We start from the raw sequence: 21,285 nt of genomic DNA, 5'->3' as shown, positions 1-21,285 counted from the left end.
ACAAATGTCCACTCAATAAAGTTAAATATTTTGAATACCGTGTCACGTGATAACACACCAGCTTACATAACGAGATTTTAGTTACGCGAACGCCCAGCTATATTGACTACGCGCAGTGTCTGCAATCCTGTACGTTGAGACACGTGACGGCGGCCATTTTTCTGTAGCTGTCGTCCTATGAAATGACCCGTGGGAGAGTCGTTGCTGTGATGGAGGCAGGAGGCAGGAGGCGCGCGCGTTCAGTTTAGGTCTCTGGTGCGCGGACCTCCACATGAGTTCTGTCACGTGACGCAGGGATAAGCGTGAGGATTTGCGCATGCGCGCTGTGCCCTCCCACCCTGGTGTGTTCCAGCAGTGTAATGGCTGAGGCGCAGAGCGCGTTGTGGGGGCTGGTAGAAGACTTTGTCACTGGGCAGCAGGACAGTAAGGCTGCTGAGGTGGCAGCAGGTAAGATGTGCCGCCTGGGAGGTGGGCTGTGGTGTGGTTGGGTGGGGTGCATGGTGGTCACTGTATGTCCTGCAAATGGGGAGGTGTGACCTGCCCCTGAGGGCATGTGTGGGGCTGTGAGAGCATGCATAGTGACCCAGGAGCCCCCCCATAGGTACTGACACTTGTGGCATGTCTCCTGTGCACTTCTTTTCTGCATTTATATTTACTTTGCAATGAATGGTACAAGTTGGCAGCATGAAACTTTGCCAAGTCCTAACTGTAGGGTGTATTTTTAATTTTGAAGACACGCCTATTAGACAGCGTGTTGTGACACCTTTATATAACATAGATTAATTGCAACTCTTTTGTGTCTCTTGATTAGTAAGGCTCTCAATAATATATGAGACAGATGCCTGGAGCATATTATATGTAATTGAGTGTTGTGACATCTGATGCATTAGTGACATGAGATATACAGTGCCTGACCTATAGTGTATATATAAGTATATTTCAATCTAGGGTGGCGAAACTTACAATTCTTAAGTGAAGGGAAATAAAAAGTTAATGCAAAATACATTAGTATTTAGGTCTCTGTGTAATTTTGTATAGACATTACTTTGGTATATTAAGGTACACAAGGATATGCAAGTTTTCTCTCCATTTTGTACTATGTTTGTAGTAAATGTATGTATGTACATATATGGAATCAAATTGTTTGGGATATCTGACACTGTTCCATGCTTTGCAAATCCTTTTATGCCTACACAATCACTGAATTGGCTTTCAGATTGTGCATGGAACTGTGCAGAACTTTCCAAGTAAACATTCAATAGATACAGTGGGTTGTCTCTTCACCTTTTACCTACAGAAGAAAACATTGTTGCAAGACAGTGTTTTGTTAAGCTTTTAAAAATAAAATAAAATTCTAGACTACCCTTCATGAAATCTATAATATTTATTGGTGACGTTTGTGTCACTGCAACAACACCTAGTCCGGCATATACATGAACATGTATGTAGATGCACTGAAATGTATCAATTGAAGGTTACTTGGTAAGTAGCATTCTAGATGTGATGTTTATGAAGAAAACCATTAATTTATCACACTGTACATAATTATAGCTAAAGAATGTGTTCTCTTTGTGGTCAGCTTGCATTTCCAGTATGTCGGTGATTATTTGATTAACACTTCTGAAAGCGAGCAGTTACTTCCTGTACAACTGAGAGAACACTTTGTCTTTGTTAGGTAGTAAAACCCTTTGAAGTCATCTGTTTTCTGAGTTTTGCCTGAACATGTAACCTGTAGCTCTGAGAATGTTTAGCATTATTGAAAATGGGGATGTAAACTAATCTTGATAGAAAGGATGAAGAGAGAACAGTGTGGGCAGATAGATAAACTAGTCTACATGGCAGGAATTTGAAGGATAGAAAAAAAGAAAACATAACAATGTAGTTATCACATGAAGGTTATGGTTGAATAGCTAGTTAAGAGTACTTTTTGATCAGTCAAGGAAATGGACATCTAGGGGTATATTTACTAAACCGTGGGTTTGAAAGTGTGGAGATGATCCCTATAGCAACCAATCAGATTCTAGCTGTCGTTTAGTACATTCTTCAAAATGACAGCTAGAATCTGATTGGTTGCTATAGGTAACATCTCCGCTTTTTCAAACCCGCAGTTCTTTACAGAGGTTCTCATCATTTTTAGTTATTTATTTCTTGGACAAGGTTCCAGGACGTGCTTTTGTGCTCTACAATTTTATTCAATCCAAAATAGTCTCAATGTCTACTAGAACTTGTTGTGCCAGAAAATAATAGATCTTTTTGAACCAGTTCTGGACCTAAGGCCATCAATGTCTTTCTCAAAAAGGAGAAATTGAAAATGCAGTCCCTCTTCTTGGTCATCCAAGATATGCAGCTAGGAGAGTTAATGGTGTCCTCAGGCATTCGGGACTCCTATCTCCATGCACACATATGGCAGGAGGTACCAGAGGTTCCTGAGGGAGATTGTAGAAGTTAATGTACAGACTATTTTGCAGGACCTATGTTGTCCCAACTGGATTGTGAACTTCTCAAAATCATGTCCGGCTATCAATATTCAATTCCAAGAATTCCAGTTCAACATTACTCTGCATCAAATTTTCCTGCTTTGGACCTGGGTGGTGTCGTTGCTGAAGACACTTTTCCACATTGTGCCGGTGATGAAACTTATGTGCTCCTTGTTTGCAATCACGTAGACAGTACTCTTCACGCCAGGTCTACTCCTGTGGGTCCTGTTCACTCTTCAAACCAGAGGCTTTCTTCCTGGTTTGGTACAGATCATCAGAGAGACTTAGCCAGACAATGTTGCAAATCTGTCTTCTTACCACAGGGTCTGGTGGAGATCCTGGGGGTTGTGGACCACCACTTTCATCTGGTTTTCCTACAAGGAGACCTTGACCGAGGACTTGCCCTCAGCTCACTGAATGTGTATATGTTGGCAGTATTGATTATTTTTCAGCAATCTCCAGCATATACCTGAACTGAAGACCTTCCTTCTGAGAGCCCTCACTTCCGCCCTCCTTCCTGTCAACTAGTTCCGCAGTGGACTCAGTTTGGACAACTCATTTCTCCTTGACCAGTTAGAGAGATCCCTGAAGGTTTTCTATATCTGTTCTGCTCACAGATCCGGCATTCTTTAGCTGCCTTCTTCATCACCTTCCACGAGAATACGGTGATTGTTCTTAACATTTATTTATATAGTGCCCGTATACTCCATAGTGCTTTATAAATGGGGCCCAACACTGTAATAACACAAGACTGCAACTTTCATCAGTCAATCCTTTTATGTAAAGCTACAGCGGACCACAGACTATCTAGATCTGCCATGTTATCTCTCTGTGCTGTTTGGTTTGCACTTTACTTTCTTGATTCTGGTTGTTATTTACAGTTCAATTTGATTAAACCTTTTTTGTTGCCTTTCCTGTTCCTTGTTGCTATGGGAAAACTGAGCTCTATGCATGGAGGGGATTAAATAAGGATAGGGGGTTTCTTGTCTGTTCTAACGAAGTGTCTTGTTCCATGCGGGTGGAGCTTAACCCCATTGTGGGTGTGTCTGTGTCCTCATTTGGCTTTAGAATAAAAGTGTTTATAAGTGAACCCAACATATTAATGTTACTTACCACAATGGAGCTCACTTGTGAAGTGTCACAGCATTAAGCATACCTGAGCCGAGTATGTATTCTCTTGTACAAGTTTATACATCTGCCTTTGTTTGATTCTATATTTCTCCGTGCATGAGATCAAAAATGTAGTTGAAAAAAACCCTAGTTTGTTGCATTACTTATTAGTATGTGTAAAATATCTCTGCACCGAATAATTAAACAATTTTGGATAAAGCAAAATAAATCTATTGCTCTCTTCTCCGTATGTAAGCAGCATAACCATGAAGTACTTGTGTGGTCTGACTGTTCTGTACATATAAATGCGTTACTCAGTTTTCTCTACAATTTCTCTTTAATGTACTTGTGTTTCTCAGAAAGCTTCTATAAGTTTGGTGGTTTTGGCAGCCTGCTCTTGATTACAGAAATTTTTAAAGAAAAGAAAAATATCCAGTGCAAATCTCTCTGATCCTTTTCCAGACTGCTGTGATTCATGTTCATAGAACGTTTGTGCAGAGGAGTAGGGAATGGTCATTTAATCAGTACAAGGTCATCCGTACCTAGTAAATACATAGGCCGTATCAGACTGTAGGCCCAGCTGACCAATTAACCTTGTGCTGTGAAGGATTACACACTGCTTAATGTCACAAGTTTCAGCTGTGTGCTGATTGTGGATGTTATGAAAATATCATTACCGTATTTATAGGGTCATTTGACTGGTCAAGGATCGGTTTTGGTTTTATACTAGCGTTTCTCTACAACTAATGCAGATCTGTTTCTTGTAAACTAAAAGATGTGGCAGTATTCAAAATAAATATATTTATTTTAACAGAGAGCAATTGTTTTTTTCATAGATTGAAAAACGTTCTAAGCGTAACTGATGTAGAATGTTCCTGCAAATGCTCCTGCCATGAACATAACCGTGAAGGCAGCCGACTTGTGGTCTGAATTAATATTTGTGGGTGTGCACAGAACACTGTCAGTTCCAAAGGAACTAGTGCCAGACACGCTGCATTGTTGTACAGGTGCACTTAAAACATAGAACAGTGCCAGGAGTCTTGTTTAAGGCTCCACTTCAAGAGTTTAAAATTTGCAGTTGAACCTTTTTTGAAAACCAATCGCTGTTATGCTGCAGAAAATATAACGGTGAGCTCGCAGTTTTATTTATAAATTAAGTGAAGTATACATACAGCCGTGCAGGACATTCTGGTATCTCTTGTATATCTTTGAGCTTCCAGGAGATTGAGTTAAATGCTCCATTCGTGAGGACTGAAAGGGAGAAGAGCACATTCCTACTGAGCATTAATTAAATGTGGTTTGTTTTAGATGAAGTTCAGACCCTCTCATCGATGAAGTGCTGATCGGTATGCTGGTAGAGAGTGGGGGGCGGTGCTGGTGGAGAGTGGCGGGCGGGGGGCGGTGCTGGTGGAGAGTGGCGGGTGGGGGGGGCGGTGCTGGTGGAGAGTGGTGACGGTAGAGGGGTGTGCGGGGGGGGTCACTAGGATGCCAGTGACCTCACTGAGGGCTGAGGGTGCAACCCATGGGGGGGTTGCTAGGATGCCAGTGACCTCACTGAGGGTGCAACCTGGTGGGGGGTCGCTAGGATGCCAGTGACCTCACTGAGGGTGCAACCCATGGGGGGTCGCTATGATGCCAGTGACATCACTGAGGGTGCAACCCATGGGGGGTAGCTAGGATGCCAGTGACCTCACTGAGGGTGCAACCTGGTGGGGGGTCGCTAGGATGCCAGTGACCTCACTGAGGGTGCAACCCATGGGGGGTCGCTATGATGCCAGTGACATCACTGAGGGTGCAACCCATGGGGGGGTAGCTAGGATGCCAGTGACCTCAGGGTCGCTAGGATGACAGTGACCTCACTGAGGGTGCAACCCATGGGGGGTCGCTATGATGCCAGTGACCTCACTGAGGGTGCAACCCATGGGGGGGTCGCTAGGATGCTAGTGACCTCACTGAGGGTGCAACCCGTGGGGGGTCGCTAGGATGCCAGTGACATTACATTACTGGTCCCTTGTAAATTGTGGCATTCATGAATTTGGCTTATAAAAAGGTCATCTTGCACTCTATGTAGGTGACGGTGCACTTTTGCATGTACGCTGTACTATAGAGCTGGTCTCTGACTGTCCATTGTAAAACTCTTTATTGGCTGCACAAGTTACAGCCTTTATCTGGTTTGATTCCTGACATCTCCCCAGACACATCACGGAACAGGTCTCCTCCAGCTAACTCCTATCTGAAAGCAGCTAATCTGTTTAAACAGTAAGCCCCACATACCGCAGTGGCTTAAGAGCAGTGCTCTGTGTGCGTCGGGAATACAATCTGCTAATTGCAAATGAAAAAGTGATTGAATGCTGCTTGAGACATTGCTGGCTGATTTGCATTACTAAAGTAGTGAAAATAATTCCAGCACAAAGCTTGAACTCATTTAGCGTTGGCAGAAAGTCAGTGATCATTAAAACGTTGGCAGGTGCCATATGGGCTGAGCTATTTAGAGCGTAGAGGATTTTATGGGACTCCCATGTTCACTATAACTGTATAAAGTCTTCTTCTGCGAGGGGTTAAACTATTTTTTTTCCTATGTTGTTGAGTTTCATAAAAAGTCCAATACACAGAACTGAGTAAATACTGCACCACGTTGGAGAGTAATTTGTCCACTTTTTATTCTTTTACGGCTCCCTCCTTAACGTCATCATTCTTTATAACATGTACAAGTTTATAGCTGTGGTTTACCTGTTCTGTTCCTTAAAAGCAACGGCTTTGTAACACTCTTGTCCCAGTTTATATGTCACCCACACACTGTGCAGCCAGCCGTTATATGGACCTAGGATCTTGGGTCAATACCACAAAAAGAAAAAAAGTTAAATTTATAGCCTTTGTAAAAGGTTTCCATGATGGTTTGTAAATGTGTGTCAATAAAATAAGAATTACATTTCATTTTCTCATTTTCCGCTAAGCACATTTTTCTGTGTTGTCTCCAGCGTTTGCTACTACTAGTATATTATTATAATATTATATAAGTATTAAGCAGATGAGTATACATAAATGTTTTGCTCTGCTTTTTTGCAGGTGTTAAGGATGGGGCTTTCACAGTATTGCAGGTGGTGGAATCGCTGGGGTAAGGCAGTCTGCATTATTCTGTTTATAAGTCATTAGGACCTGCAAACACCCTCTCAAGGTCTAGGTGATCTCTTTAGATTGATGTTTAAATCCTTTGGGTTAGAGAGAGCTGTCGGCACTGCCAACTAGTGAGAGTTTGACTCCTGGTCATTGTGTTTATTGTTAACACAACTCCCACCTAAGCCTGGTTGGGTCTGCCAACGTTGACGTCTCTCACTCTCTGCTGTCAGCGTTAGTAGAACGCGGCTGAATGCTGGTAACAAATGGTTTGACCAGCATACACTGTGACCTCACGTTTACCGTCGTCATAATGAACCATATATGCCAACCTTTTGAAGCTGGCTTCCGTGTTGGCGTGGAACTTGAAAAATGGTGTTATTTTGGCCCCGCCCCCACTATAAAATGCCGAAATTCACGGCATTGGATAGCGGGGCTTAATGATGCAATTAAGTTCCCCCCCCTGATATTCAATGCAGTTAATTTCAACATTTTTTTAGGATTCGGGAATTGTGACTACTCTTCCAGGAGTCCGAGAGGACTCCCCGAAATTCAGGAGCCTCCCGGAAATTCCGTGAGAGTAGACAAGTCTCTAATGAACGCTATTTTGTGAACACTGGTGTAGATGAGCCCTAACTAAAACCTTTCATTTCTCAAATGGTAATGAATTAGATAATCATTCACCTTAAAGATCAGTTAAAGTATTTTAAATTTGCTAGAAGTTTGGGTGAACACTTGCCTAGCGTACTAACGACGACATTAAGGCCCCTGGTATTAGAGATATAGTCTGAATGAAAGCTCTCCAGGCATAAGACTATATCTACAAGTAGAGGAGAGTCTCATTACATGGTTATTTTCTATTGATATATAATTCTCCCCGCCTGCACAAGTCCCACATTACATTACTTTTCCTGATGCTTTTTCCGCAGATCATGTCTGGCAAACCCAGAACCTAGGACGAGAGGACGGGGCGTACAGCTTCTGTCGCAGGTCTTGCTACAGTGTTATTCCAGATTGAAAGAAAAAGAAGGTACAGCCTGAGTATCTCTCGCATTATAAACCTCCGTCAGGACATGCAGTAATTTACTGCGATGATTCCACTGTGTTGGAGCAAAATGGATTGATTTAAAAAAAAAAAAAAGTTCTGTTCCTCTGTTGTCTATTAATGGGGCATGTCCAGATGTGTCCCATCATTCTGCAGAGCTTGCTCGTGCCAATACTGCTTATCCTGCATTAACTTCAGCATATAGCCCTGAGTGAGCAGCCAAACTAATGTGTGGTTAAAAGAGCCGAGTGTGTAACGAGTGGGATCAGAATGCTGCAGCTCCTAGGTCAGGTTCATCATTTGGGACATATTAATCGTCTGAAGTAGGTCAGAGTTGTCGGTAGCGTAGATTGCACCATTGATCTGTTCATGTGTCATATATCCTTACACAACACCAAACCTGGAAACAATATTACCTGTATTGACAATTTCCGCAAAGGACAGTGTTTATGCATGGGGCTGAGGTGATTGGTGCATGTTGCCATATTTAAGGCTGATTCATTGGCAGCATATGTGAAGTGATGGGAAGGTCCATTGAAATGATGACTGCAGGAATCTTGGAGGCTTATGGTTGGCTCTGTCTGACATTGATCTAATGAATCACCTGTTGTAGTAAGACCATGCTGCCCGGAATGTCCGGAATTCCATGTAGGTCTCCCAGGAGAGCAGGCCATGCTGCCCACTCTCCCGGAATGTTTAGAGACTCCGGAATTCCATGTAGGTCTCCCAGGAGGGCAGACCATGCTACCCACTCTCCCGGAATGTCCGGAGACTGTGGAATTCCATGTAGGTCTCCCAGGGGAGCGGGCCATGCTGCCCGCTCTCCCGGAATGTCCGGAGACTCCAGAATTCCATGTAGGTCTTCCAGGGAGAGCAGGCCTTGCTGCCCACTTTCTGGTGATGGGGGGGGGCCTCCATGATGTGGTTTGCAACATTTCGGCCCCATCTCCAATATTTGTGATCTCCCGGAGTGGGGTGGGTAAATCATATGGACTTTTTTTTAATTTTATATTTATTCCTTAGAACGGTCATCAAAAAACTTATAATAATAAAATAATATTTTTGGGGAAATCTTATTGTTTTATATAATATAAATCATACACTAAGCCATAAGTCAGGTTTTGCTTTATATCCATATACTCTAGATAAACAGAATTTGGAGCAGGCACCTTCCACTCGTTGAGTATCCATTGTAGAATCTGACACCAGCAGCTGCTTAGTCAGTATTGTACATGCAGGTATACTGTGATGGTGGGAGATTATTGCTCATCCTGATTTATACCCTACTTTACCTTTTGGGTATTAAACAATGACCAAATTAAAACATGTATAATTTAGCTGCAATCTATTAAAGCTGTTTTGGAATTGCATTATAGTCTGTATTTAATTTTATCATGGCAAAGCTAATACCATATGTCTCTTGTGTATTATTAGTAGTATGGAGGCCTCTTTAGTGTAACATGTTAAGATATCGAACCTCTTCACAAGACATACAGGGGCGGATTCCATTCAGCGCCACGACCCGTTGCACACACTGCACTACAGTACAGAAATCTCTGCTGCTTTTTTTTCCTTTCTCGCACCTCTGAGTTGCGAGTAAAAATGATCAGAGATATCCTGCGGAACGTCATGATCATGGAGCGTTCACGGAGCGGTATGATGGAATGTTATGATCTCAACAGGACCTTGCACTGAATTGAATCCGTTCCATGGGATACTGTTTTAAATTGCTTGTACAGGGACATTAACTCTCTTGTGGGGCCCCTTAGTGTGGTCAGGTTGGCCCTGTCTTAAAATCTGCCTGTGATGCTTTCTCTGATCTCCCTTCTTTGTCCTTTAGTGGCAGTCCTTGTTGAGTTCTATGAAAACAGATTGAAGGACCATCATGTCATCACGCCGCATGTCCTTCAGGGACTCAAGGCTCTAGTAAGTCACATGTCCTACCCAAGCAACCCTCCACGCTGGCACAGCGTCCGGCTTCACGCCCGTTGCTTTAGACAAGTGTTTCAGTCTATGACCTATGTTTGAGGAATATAGCCAGAGATATTGCAGAGAAATCTCTGGGGGAAAACATTTTACTGTGTACCTAGGACTTCCTGTATCCACGTAGCTGCCCGTATCTGTAACAATTTAGACAGCAAATTTGGTTGCATTAGTGCAGACTGATCCCAAGGTCATGGTTTATGGGTTTAAAATGACCAGAAATCCCGTGTAACCTCTGATTCAGGTCCATCATCACCAGGAGTGTCTGAAATTCTGGTTGATCACCGACTGCCCTCTGGAATCGTTTGGGTTCATCAGTGATATGATATGAAATTAGTAATGTGCTAGCTTGTTTATTTATAAGGGCCTTGTTTATAGGTGTATTATCCCGTATAACAGTGTGAAACTAGTGTGATCTTTGTGCAGGATACATTCCGTTATAGTGCACAGTGTACATAACATGTATGTTCTTCATACAGAGCATGTCTGAGGTCTTTCCCCCAGGCCTGGCTGTGTCTGTGCTGAAATCCATATTCCAGGAAGTACATGTCCAGGTGAGAATCTTCCACTATTAAGATCATCATCATCATTTATATAGCGCCACTAATTCCGCAGCGCTGTACAGAGAACTCAGATATTTGTGTTTAATATTCGTTACTGAGTGCTGACACTTCTTATGTTTCCTTGCAGTCTTTAATGATGTTAGACCGTCACACCGTCTATATGATCATCACTAACTTTATGAAGATTCGTGAAGAAGGTATCGAAACACAAAAGAACAAAAGCGTAATGATGTGTATTTTGGACCGCATATTCAATTTCTTTTAGTTACTAAGCAAAAGGTTCCTTCAGTACTGATTTCTATAGAGCAGAAAACTCTTGTGGCTCTCCAGCTGCTGTGGGACTACAAGTTGCAGCATGCACGACATTATGATTCTGCAAAGTCCATTCTGTTAGATATGTGCGCGTTATAACTGTTGCATATGCAGTACAACTTTTACTATTAATGTTATTCTTTTTTAATACCACTCTTATATTTGAGATAAAAAAAAAATGTTTGTATTGGTGCCACTTGTATTCAGATGGTTAATGCGGTATATTGTCCATTACTGGTTTGGGAGAATCTCCAACGCGGCTCCTATAGGGCTGATGTGAATATGTAATCTATATGTAAACTGTACATAATACAATGTGTATGTGGTATATGACAGCTGTCGATAAGGACCTGTACATCTGTCTGCGCGCTGACCGCCCTGTCTGCGCGCTGACCGCCCTGTCTGCGCGCTGACCGCCCTGTCTTATTTCTACCTGCAGAACTAAAGGGTCTCGGAGCAGATTTCACCTTCGGGTTTATACAAGTCATGGACGGGGAGAAGGACCCACGTAACCTCCTAGTAGCCTTCCGTATTGTGCAGGAGATCATTACAAAGGACTATGCTCTGGGTAAGGCTCAGTGATCATTCATCCTGTATGTAAGGTGTATACAGTTGTGCCCATCATCTACGGTGGTTCATAGATTTTGTAATTTGCAGAACTGAATAAAGCAGTAGTGCAGATATGGACCTTGGACCTAGTTGTTGAGATAGTTGTAGTAGGAATACTCAGTCCTTTGGTGCGTACTCTATATTGGTTCTGTCCAACTACTAGGACGTTTACTGCCCCTTGTCCAGCCTTCTGTGACCCATGACCTGATGTACAATTATTATTCCACTACCTTATATATCAAGTGTTTCCTACTGGTGGTAGTCTCTTCACCGATGCTGGTAAATCCGACGCTGAGGACACCTACAAAAGAAAACCGATTTGAGAAGACAACGACCAGAATATACACAGACTTACCTGATCAGCGACTGTCCAGATATCCGATCCTAGCAAAACACTGACAGGAGCTTCTTCCGAATGCACAGGTGTCCGGCAGTAGTGTCTGATGTCAGTGCGCTCTCAATTAATTTTTATTTAAAGCAGCAATGTTGGGACCCCTCTCTTAACATTTAACCTGCGTGGTCCTGACATTGCCGATTTAAATAAAAATTCATTGAGTGCGCACTGACGTCAGACACTACTGCCGGACACCTGTGCATTCGGAAGAAGCTCCTGTCAGTGTTTTGCTAGGATCGGATATCTGGACAATCGCTGATCAGGTAAGTCTGTGTATATTCTTGTCGTTGTCTTCTCAAATAGTTTTTCTTTTGTAGGTGTCCTCAGCGTCGGATTTACCAGCATTGGCGACGCGTACCCCACCCTTTCCCACGCCTTGTAGATTGAGCTCATTGGGCAGGGCCAGCTTTACCTTTCGGTATATTCTTTCCCACCATACTAAGTAGTTATTTTGTCTCTGTAAAGTGTGCCATACTATGCATGGTGTACGGGGTATCTTTATCCATGTTACCTGACCCCCCTCAATGTTAGGTACATACAGTCAGGAGGCCAGATGGTTCCTCACATGTTTGACAGCACCGCTAAGACACGAACATCTTACAATAGGGACATAAAGGATAACAATGGAATGTTTTGGAATGTACCATTATGTTCCGTAGGGGAAGCTGCATTCTAGAATAAACCAAATATAACATCAGCGTATAAGGTGAATCATTTTCCAGTTTCATTCCTGGGTCTTTAACAGCCACTTTCCTGTTTTCCCTACCTCAGCAGTCCTCTTTCACATAACCGCTGTAACAATTGGCACATTCTAAAACCAGCCGATCTAATATTACAAACATTGTAATAAAACTATTAATATTGTTTGATGTACCTAATTACACATGTTATTAACAGTCATTTATCAGCTCTCAAGTTATCTGGAATCCTGTTGGTTTTCAGATGCACTTTGCTTGCAAAGTTAAAGGAGGGTAACTAGCCTGTGACCCAGTCACAGAGACCAGAACATCCTATGTTCTCTGTCTGTTTATAGTGACTATACCTAATAATATATGGTCACAATATTCAACAGATCACTTTTTTTTTTTTTTTTTTATTGAATGTGAAAAGCAAAAATCTAAATATATATATTTTTGTAACTTTGACCAGGGCCCTTTGTGGAGGAGCTGTTTGAGGTGACGTCCTGCTACTTCCCCATCGATTTCACCCCTGTAAGTTTGCGCTGTTACATAGCTTCCATTACATTACATTTATACTCGCGTTGCTATTGGAATACTATGGCCTCTATTTCTTTCTTTACTAGCCGCCCAATGATCCACATGGGATCACCAGAGAAGATTTGATATTGGGACTCCGAGCTGTTTTGGCATCAACCCCTCGCTTTGCTGAGGTAAATCTCTTTAGTGGTGGCGTAGAGCAGAGGAAGCATGCTGTGGAACTACAAGTCCCAGCATACGTTGCTCACCTTGGCCTTGTCTGGTAGAACTTTTAATTGACAACTCCCTGAGATGCCCATTTTATTTGATATATATATATATATATATATATATATATATATATATATATATGTGTTCTCTCTAATATTTGGAGCATGATAATCTACTTAAATACATTGTTTAAGTATAGTAGTATAAAGCAGCTACGTGTCCATCAGATCATGTATATAAAGATACGTGCTAATAGATTGATGTCTTACAGTTCTTGCTTCCATTGCTGATTGAGAAAATGGATTCTGATGTGCAAAGTGCCAAACTGGACTCATTGCAGACCTTGGTGAGAGGACATTTAAACACACATTTTAGTTTAGTATTCTCTTGTGGCAGGGGCTTTACCTGGACACAAACTCTACTATCATGCTCACAAAGTGTTTATAAAGTGCCTGCGTTTTACATAGTGTTGTATAATTAAAGGTGTCGGCGAACTGAGGTACAATTTAAAAAAACAAACAAAACGCTGGTAAAGATTGCCCTGCTTCTGACAGTGTATGCATATCTCCCAACACGTCTGTCCCCGGCAGCGAAGGGTTGTGGCCATGTTGCAAAAGGGCTGTGGCCAAGATTTCTATGGGCAGGGGCATTGGGACAGTCCCGCTGACTTTGGGGCGGTCCCGAGGTATGGTGTATGTGGACCCTATGCATAGGTTTTTTTTTTTGTCATATTTAGCCAAATGCAGGAATCTGTTGTCTGACTGCATACCTTGAACCACATGTCCAATAAGAAACTGGGCGTGGTTTGAAGAGATTTTAGCATGGCCTGTGTAAATTGGGGGTGTAACCTAAGCCTGTCCTAATTTACCAAATCTAGAGTACTTCTGGAGATATGTAACTACTTATACAGGCCCCATCCCCCCATGTGATGTCACTGCTGTAAGGTGGAATTTATAATCTAATCAGTCCTTAGAAACTAGACCTATACAGCTCTGTGTGTGTTTTACCACAATGATTTCTATAAAGTGATCTCTGGTTACAGAGTGCAGCCTGTGCAGCCTACGGACAGAGAGAGCTGAAAGAGTTCCTGCAGGGTCTTTGGTCTTCCATCCGCAGAGAGGTATCCCGTCTGTTAATATCACCTGTTCTGTCTGTTAGTTTGGGAACGACCATTCCCAGGAGCCGCTTGTAACGCTGACTTGTCTTCGGTGTCTCAGGTATTTCAGACAGCGAGTGAGAAGATTGAAGCTGAAGGCCTGGCTGCTCTCTGCGCGCTCTCTGCCTGCCTGTCCCGCTCCGTCCTAGGCTCCGACTCAGAGGACTTATTGGACACCTTTTTAAACAATATTTTGCAAGGTAACTAAACTGGATGCTGATTATGTACAGCGTAGAGTAATTATGTGTTTGACACCATGCAGAACACCTACATATACACCAACAAGTTCTGCATTTTCCTAGATTGCAAACATCATCTGTGTGAGCCAGATATGAAACTAGTATGGCCCAGCGCTAAGCTGCTGCAGGCTGCCGCTGGTGCCTCCCCCCGGGCGTGTCTGAAAGTGACCGCCAGTGTTCTCCCCCTGCTTCTGGATCAGTACAACCAACACGCACAGGTAAGTGGTTCCGGTCACGTGACCTAACGAAACTGGATTCTGTTCTTCAAGCTCGTTTTTGTTTTATTAGAAACTTTTTTTTTTTTTTTTAAAGCAATGGGATTTTTAGTATATAAAATCCATAAATGCAGTGAAATCATTGGCACAGGATATAAATAATAAATGTTTCACTGTTGTAACTCCTATAGCTAACTGACTAATATAGGAACAGTTGCATGACTTTCCCTGTTTTATATCTGTGGTTGATGGACAGCCGCCTCTATCCCCTGGAGCGTGGCAGGGGGTCCTCCGTTCTGTACAGCCCCCTATTTATGTGGGACTGTGGCTATGTCTCTAGCCACAGCAATAGGTTTCAGTGGGCACTCGGAATCTTAGGGTGAGGAAGGGACGCCACCACTGAGACCCTGCAGCGTCTGGTTGTCCCGCCCTACTCTCCCGTCGTGGGCAGTGGGGAAATGAACACTGTCCTACAAGGAAAGTCTCCTCCGTTTACTGGTGACTCAGAATCCTTTCGGAATGTCTGGGTTTGAAGATTCGGAGCACTGCAGTGTGTTCTATGTCGGCACCATAGAGACCATAAGTGTTTTACATGATGGTGGTCACAATGGGACAAAGTAAATCAATTGTGTGAGTATCAAGCAGTAAATATGTCTACCTGTAGGACAACCATTCACCCCCTGTACTACTCGTGCTGCTTATCAGTCTTAGACAGCACACTCCAGAAGAGAAACGTCTCCGGAGTTACTGGACCCTAGGGGGGCTTCCAGTGCTTGCATGGAAGGTTAGTGGGTGAAACAGACACAGAGCGTGCATCTGTTTCCAAACACGCATGGACCAAATGCAGTCCGTCCGTGGAACTGTCCTAAGTGGTTGAGGGGCTCCATGGCCCACACACTTTCAAGCACAAGCACCATTTCTTCCCTCCTGTTAAACACTTGGAGAGTTTTGGACGTGTTGGTGGTTGACCTCTTGGACAAGAAGGAAAGAGGGCAATCCAATTATCTCACCTCAGCTTTTATTCTTTCCGCCAGACTAGGAGGACATTTTCAAGGGGCACATCCTGTGCACTTCTTTCTAAAGTATTAAATACGGGTCCTCCTACAGCATCTGAGAAAGTGTTGTACCTATAAACCTCTAGAATTTCCCTTTTATGCCCTTCTTCTTAGTGACCTTTAGCGATTCAAGGCCCTGTGTGCTCCTCTTCTAGCATAACCACCAAATCCATTGCACTTGTATATGACCTTTTCTCATTCTGTTTATATTCAGAGCAGCCATCGTAGGACAATCCTGGAGATGACCTTAGGATTCCTCAAGCTACAGAGCCAGTGGCTGCAGGAAGAAGGTAATCTTTCAATGCTGCACTATGCATCATTTAGCTGTTTCTCTCTGTGACTATCACCCAGCATTTACCCTCTGCCTCTACCCTCTGTCTCTTTCCGCTGTTCAGCGTATGTGAGCATGGAGCGTCTCTCCAAAGTTCAATGCACTCTTTGATTGTGCTTTCTATTGCAGATATAAATGGCCTGGCCAGTTTCAGAGAAGCCTTGTGCAGTATGGTGTTCTCAGCCATAACTGACCCCAGCGCACAGCTCCACCTTGTGGCCGTGAAGGCTCTGACCGTCTTGGGCGCTCACCAAGGTTTTAATTTTTTTTTATTTAGTTACATCTGAATTTATTAAGGAGATTTTGTATTGCAGGAATTACTTAAAGCATATGATGATTGCTCTTTGTTATATTTTATAGTGATAACTTTTTTATCCTTTTTGTTGGTGTGACAGATTGTCTGTCTCTCCTCTTACGTCGGTATAATAATGTCCTGCAGGAAAAGTCTGAGCAATCTTGAAAGTTTTTACAATGGAATTCTGCTCGGTGCAAAATATCTATAACATTTTTTAATGAATGATAGCATCCCAGCTTCTGTGAGCTGTATATCCCAAATTAATATACATGTGTAAAAACGAAAACGCATATATTGTTTCCTACCATTGGGGGGACACTGCGAGACATTGGGCACATTTAAACTCTGCAGTGGTGTATACATAGCAGACAGCCATTCATTACATGTGCTGATTGGCGGTTCATGTAGGCGGCCATATTACCGGAGGCACTGGGGGGCAGAACTTCCTCTCAAGCCCTGCTCAGTTTCCTGGCACGGAGGGCTCCGTTCTAATCTCTGTGATTGCATACTGTGGCCAGAACAAAGAAACCAGCACTTCAGGAGAGCAGCTATTTTGTGAGAGGGCTCTAGGAAGGACGTCCTCTCAGCTTCCTGGTGTGGAAGGAACCATCTTTCATTGTGATGCACAGGGATCATCGTGGTGCACACTGCTCTGCCTCTCCTCTACTGGTATCCTTGCAACTTTTTATTGTAATTGTTGACAATTGATTGCATTACTTTACTAACTTGTTTATACGATCAGGACTATTGCCCAGTGTTTTGGGAGTGGTGTATTTACAAGGATTTGTTTAGCATTGTTATCTAGCAGGATCCATGTCTCCTTGTTAGTCACACTTCAGCTCTCAGACTTTACTAAACGTTTTTTCCTACGGTATATCGTGTTCGGTGTACCATTTTAATTATGTCTGAGAAGGGGACGTCCAAGAACAAGGGTTCATCTGCTATGTCTGTCTGCACTGCCTTATACCTGTGCCATATGCAATGCTAAATTATCTGTTGGACAGCCTAACCAGGATCCTCACTGCAAGGCATGTGAGGCTTCAGAGCGACGCGACCCAGCGCAGGGGCCGCCAGTCACGGAAGAACCGGCCTGGGCTATGTCACTGACATCAGCTGTGGCAGAGCTCACCCGGGCAATGATACAATTTGCAGAGGTATGTGAAGTATCTGTTTCACACACTTCCAGATGCTCACTAGCGGACGCAGGCACATCTTCTCAATCCCAATCAGTGCGTGAAGAAGGCCGCTTGCTCGCAGCTTCACACAGGGCAAAGAGAATCATCACTGATGCATCTGAGGGCCGCGGGCAGGATTCTGACTATTCCTCAGATGAGGAGGGTGAGGTAGACTTCGATCAGCAGGAGGACGACTTTCTCAGTTCACCAGATTCCTCCCACACCCAGAATGTAGATAACCTTATACTGGGCATCGGACATTCTTTAGGGTTTGCTGAACCCGAGCCCACGGCTCATTCAGGGTTCTCTCTGTTTAAGAGGACTAAAGCGCAGTTAGCTGCGTTTCCACCGATGATGGAGATGGTATCTGATGCGTGGCAGAGGCCAAATAGGCAGTTTGTGATGCCGGGTAGATTTAGAACTTTTTACCCGCTTCCGTCACAAGATTCTATTAAATGGGAAGCTTCCCCTAGGGTGGTCACTCCCATGGCACGGTTGTCTTCTTCCTCAGCTATCCCTACTCAGGAGCGGGTTTCACTAAGGGACCCCACTGATAGAAGGTGCGACCAGGCCATCCGCTCAGCTTACGCTGCGGCAGGCAGTGTGTTTAGACCCACTATGGCAGCTGTCTGGGCTAACAAGGCTATACAGCGTTTGGTTGGACTGCTGGTTAAGGGCATTCGAGACAACTCTCCACGCGCAGAAATTCTTTCCTTAGCCGAGCAAGTCTTTGACACCGCTGACTATGTAGGCCAGGCAGCCATGGATGCGGTGTCTGTCAATGCCAGACTCTCCGCCCGCATTATCGCAGCTCGTAGTACCCTATGGTTATGCTCTTGGACAGCGGATGGTGATTCAAAACGCGCTCTAGAGGGTTTGCCTTTTGATGGGGTTACTCTCTTCAGTTCAGAGCTAGAGAAAGTCATTCAGTTGGCCACAGGAGGAAAGAGCGATGCTCTGCCAATGAGGTCCAGTAGGCCGCGCCAGGGACGTTTTCGGTCCTTTCGCTCCTTTAACCAAGGCCGGGGCACCCCAGCAAGGGGTCAGCCCTCGGCTCCCAGGGGAGGTTATAGCAGACGCAGGGGCCCTAGTAAGCGAGGGGACTCGAGACTGGGTAATAAGCCCTCAGTGTTCCAGTCTTCTGTCACGGGAATCTGTGGTGGGGGCACGCCTCTTACTTTTCCAGCATCAGTGGCGGACATCAACCACAGACGTTTGGACACAAAGAGTTGTGTCTCGGGACTATGTCATAGACTTAGTTCAGTTTCCACCACGAAGATTCTTCGCCCCCCCCCATACCTCCCTTTGTCCCCTTAGGCGCAAGGCACTTCAGGAAGCAATACAAGATTTGCTAACCGCAGGTGTCATTGTTCCTGTCCCTTCACAGTAGAGAGCTCAGGGGATTTACTCCAGTCTTTTCCTAGTACCAAAACAGGATGGGTCACTGCGTCCAATTCTGAACATGCAGTCCCTGAACAAGCAGGTAAGGACTGGAGTTCAGAATGGAGTCCCTTCGAACTGTCATAGCCAGAATGGAGCAGGGAGAGGTTTTAGCATCCATAGATATCAAGGATGCCTACCTGCACCTCCCTATATGGAAGGGACACCATTTTCAGTTTAGGGCCCTTCCTTTCGGCTTAGCGACGACTCCACGAGTGTTCAAGATCATGGTGATCATGGCCGGACTCCTGAGGCAGAAAGGAGTCACAATAGTTCCCTATCTAGACGATCTCCTTCTGAAAGCGCCATCTAAGTCGCTATTAGCTCGTCACATTCAGATCACTACGCAGTTCATGGAAGCTCATGGGTGGATCCTCAATCTACCCAAATAATATCTTATCCCAGCCCAGTGCATGCGCTTCCTAGGTCTCATATTCGACACTGTGGCTCTGAGAGTCTATTTACCGGAGAACAAGGTCCTCGCTCTCCTGCACAGAACCAGGACCTTACTTGTGCGGAAGGAGGTGTCCATCCTCGGCTGCATGAAATTCCGGGACAATGGTCTCCGTGTTCAAGGCCGTGCCCTTTGTGCAATTCCACTCCCGCCCTCTTCAACAGGAGATTCTACGAAAGTGGTCGGGGTCTCAGGAGCATCTTGACAGGCAGATCATTCGCCTGTCGGGACCCACTCACCCCTCCCTAGCGTGGTGATTGTCCAGACCAAACCTGGACAAGGGTCAGACCCTTCATACCGGCCCATGGACCTTACTTACGACAGATGCATGTCTGATATGTTGGGAAGGGGTAACAGGATTACTGAGACTTCAGGGTTTTGGACTCCCCAAGAGTCCACACTCTCGATCAACATCCTAGAACTCCGAGCAGTATACAGGACGTTGACACAAGCACAGAGGTTCCTGGCAGGGAAACCTATTCAGGTCCAGTCGGACAAAGCCACTGCCGTGGCATATTTAAATCACCAAGGGGAAACTCTCAGTGTAGGGACCATGCGAGAAACAGCCAAGATCATGGTATGGCCGGAACGCCACGTACCCCAGACATCGGCCTTTTACATTCCAAGCGTGGAAAATTGGGAGGCCGACTTCTTCAGCAGGCAGAGGGTCCACCAAGGTGAATGGTCCCTCAACAAGCGGAACTTCGCCCTTCTAGTGGAACGTTGGGGCATGCCGGAGATTGATCTCATGGCATCCAGACTAAACCTGTACTGCTCAGTCTCGAGAACCATGGGCACCTTCCACGGATGTCATGAGTTCCATGGCTCTACCGCCTGGTGTAATTCCCTCCCCACCCCCCCCCCCCCCCCCTCTTCGATACCCATGCTCCGGGTATTAAAGAAGCTAAAAAGGGAGCGGGTTCCCACCATTCTGGTAGCTCCTCATTGGCCATGCAGAGCGTGGTTCTCACATCCTGAAGCTGTCAGTGGACACCCCCGTCTACCTGCCAATGCCGACGGACCTTCTCGTTCAAGGTCCTCTTCTCTGCAACGATTTAAAGTGGCTAACTTTAACAGCGTGGCTATTGAGACCTTCGTTCTCAAGGCCAAGGGTTTCTCGCCAGAGGTTATTGGTACTCTTATCAAGGCCAGGAAGCTGACTTCCTCGGCCATATGTTATCAAGTCTGGAATACATATGTTACTTAGTGTGAGGCCCAGGGCTTCCACACATCCAGGTTTTATCTCACTAGATTGCTGGCCTTCTGCAGGCGGGTCTAGATAAGGGTCTCCGCCTGGGGTCCTTCAAGGTTCAGATCTCAGCGTTCTCCATTTATTTTCAGCGGAAGCTGGCGGTCGTCAGGCATGTCCAGAACTTCCGTCCTCCGTTTTCCCCTTCTTCAGCTTCCTCTTCCTCAGGGGGCAATTTTAATGTTGCTGGATGTGGTTCGTACTCTTCGGTGTTATGTAGACCGCACAGCCTCGGTCCGTAAGACCAAAGATCTCTTTGTCCTTTACGATGCGCAGAAGTGTGGTTGGTCAGCGTTCAAGAAATCACTGGATTACTTCCACCATTAGACTGGCTTATGCTCGCGCAGATCTGCCTGTTCCGGCATCGTTAAAGGCTCACTCCACCAGAGCCGTTGGCGCATCTTGGTCGGTGCGTCATGGGGCTTCAGCGGAGCAGCTTTGCAAGGCAGCTACACAGGCATTTGTCCATACATTCTCTAAATTCTACCAGTTGCCGGGCTTTACATCCTCTGATGCGAGCTTCGGACGCAGGGTATTGCGTGCAGCCGTTCCAGAACAATCCCTCCCTTAGAGGCAGCTTTGGTATGTCCCCAATGTCTCGCAGTGTCCCACATTGGGGGGACACTTCGCACCCTCCCTTGC

The 21,285-nt window shown here is 44.8% G+C and overlaps 1 protein-coding gene across 1 annotated transcript in view; it reads left to right on the top strand.

Annotated features, from left to right (window-relative positions):
• The first annotated feature begins 288 nt into the window (after positions 1 to 288).
• MMS19 (MMS19 cytosolic iron-sulfur assembly component) overlaps positions 289 to 21,285 on the top strand; it is a 35,594-nt gene continuing 14,597 nt past the window's right edge. The window contains exons 1-15 of the mRNA XM_075215919.1: positions 289 to 447; positions 6,654 to 6,702; positions 7,631 to 7,731; positions 9,587 to 9,672; positions 10,209 to 10,283; positions 10,420 to 10,489; positions 11,044 to 11,172; positions 12,757 to 12,818; positions 12,911 to 12,997; positions 13,306 to 13,380; positions 14,077 to 14,154; positions 14,252 to 14,390; positions 14,493 to 14,647; positions 15,914 to 15,989; positions 16,160 to 16,285. Of these exons, the coding sequence (XP_075072020.1) occupies positions 360 to 447; positions 6,654 to 6,702; positions 7,631 to 7,731; positions 9,587 to 9,672; positions 10,209 to 10,283; positions 10,420 to 10,489; positions 11,044 to 11,172; positions 12,757 to 12,818; positions 12,911 to 12,997; positions 13,306 to 13,380; positions 14,077 to 14,154; positions 14,252 to 14,390; positions 14,493 to 14,647; positions 15,914 to 15,989; positions 16,160 to 16,285 (1,396 nt within the window). The 5' untranslated portion in view covers positions 289 to 359. The remainder of the gene's footprint in view (positions 448 to 6,653; positions 6,703 to 7,630; positions 7,732 to 9,586; positions 9,673 to 10,208; positions 10,284 to 10,419; positions 10,490 to 11,043; positions 11,173 to 12,756; positions 12,819 to 12,910; positions 12,998 to 13,305; positions 13,381 to 14,076; positions 14,155 to 14,251; positions 14,391 to 14,492; positions 14,648 to 15,913; positions 15,990 to 16,159; positions 16,286 to 21,285) is intronic.

The sequence above is a fragment of the Mixophyes fleayi genome, chromosome 6, assembly GCF_038048845.1.
Source record: "Mixophyes fleayi isolate aMixFle1 chromosome 6, aMixFle1.hap1, whole genome shotgun sequence".
NCBI lineage: Eukaryota > Metazoa > Chordata > Amphibia > Anura > Limnodynastidae > Mixophyes > Mixophyes fleayi.
Note: the sequence above shows the minus strand (reverse complement) of the source record. Positions and strands in the feature narration are given on the sequence as shown.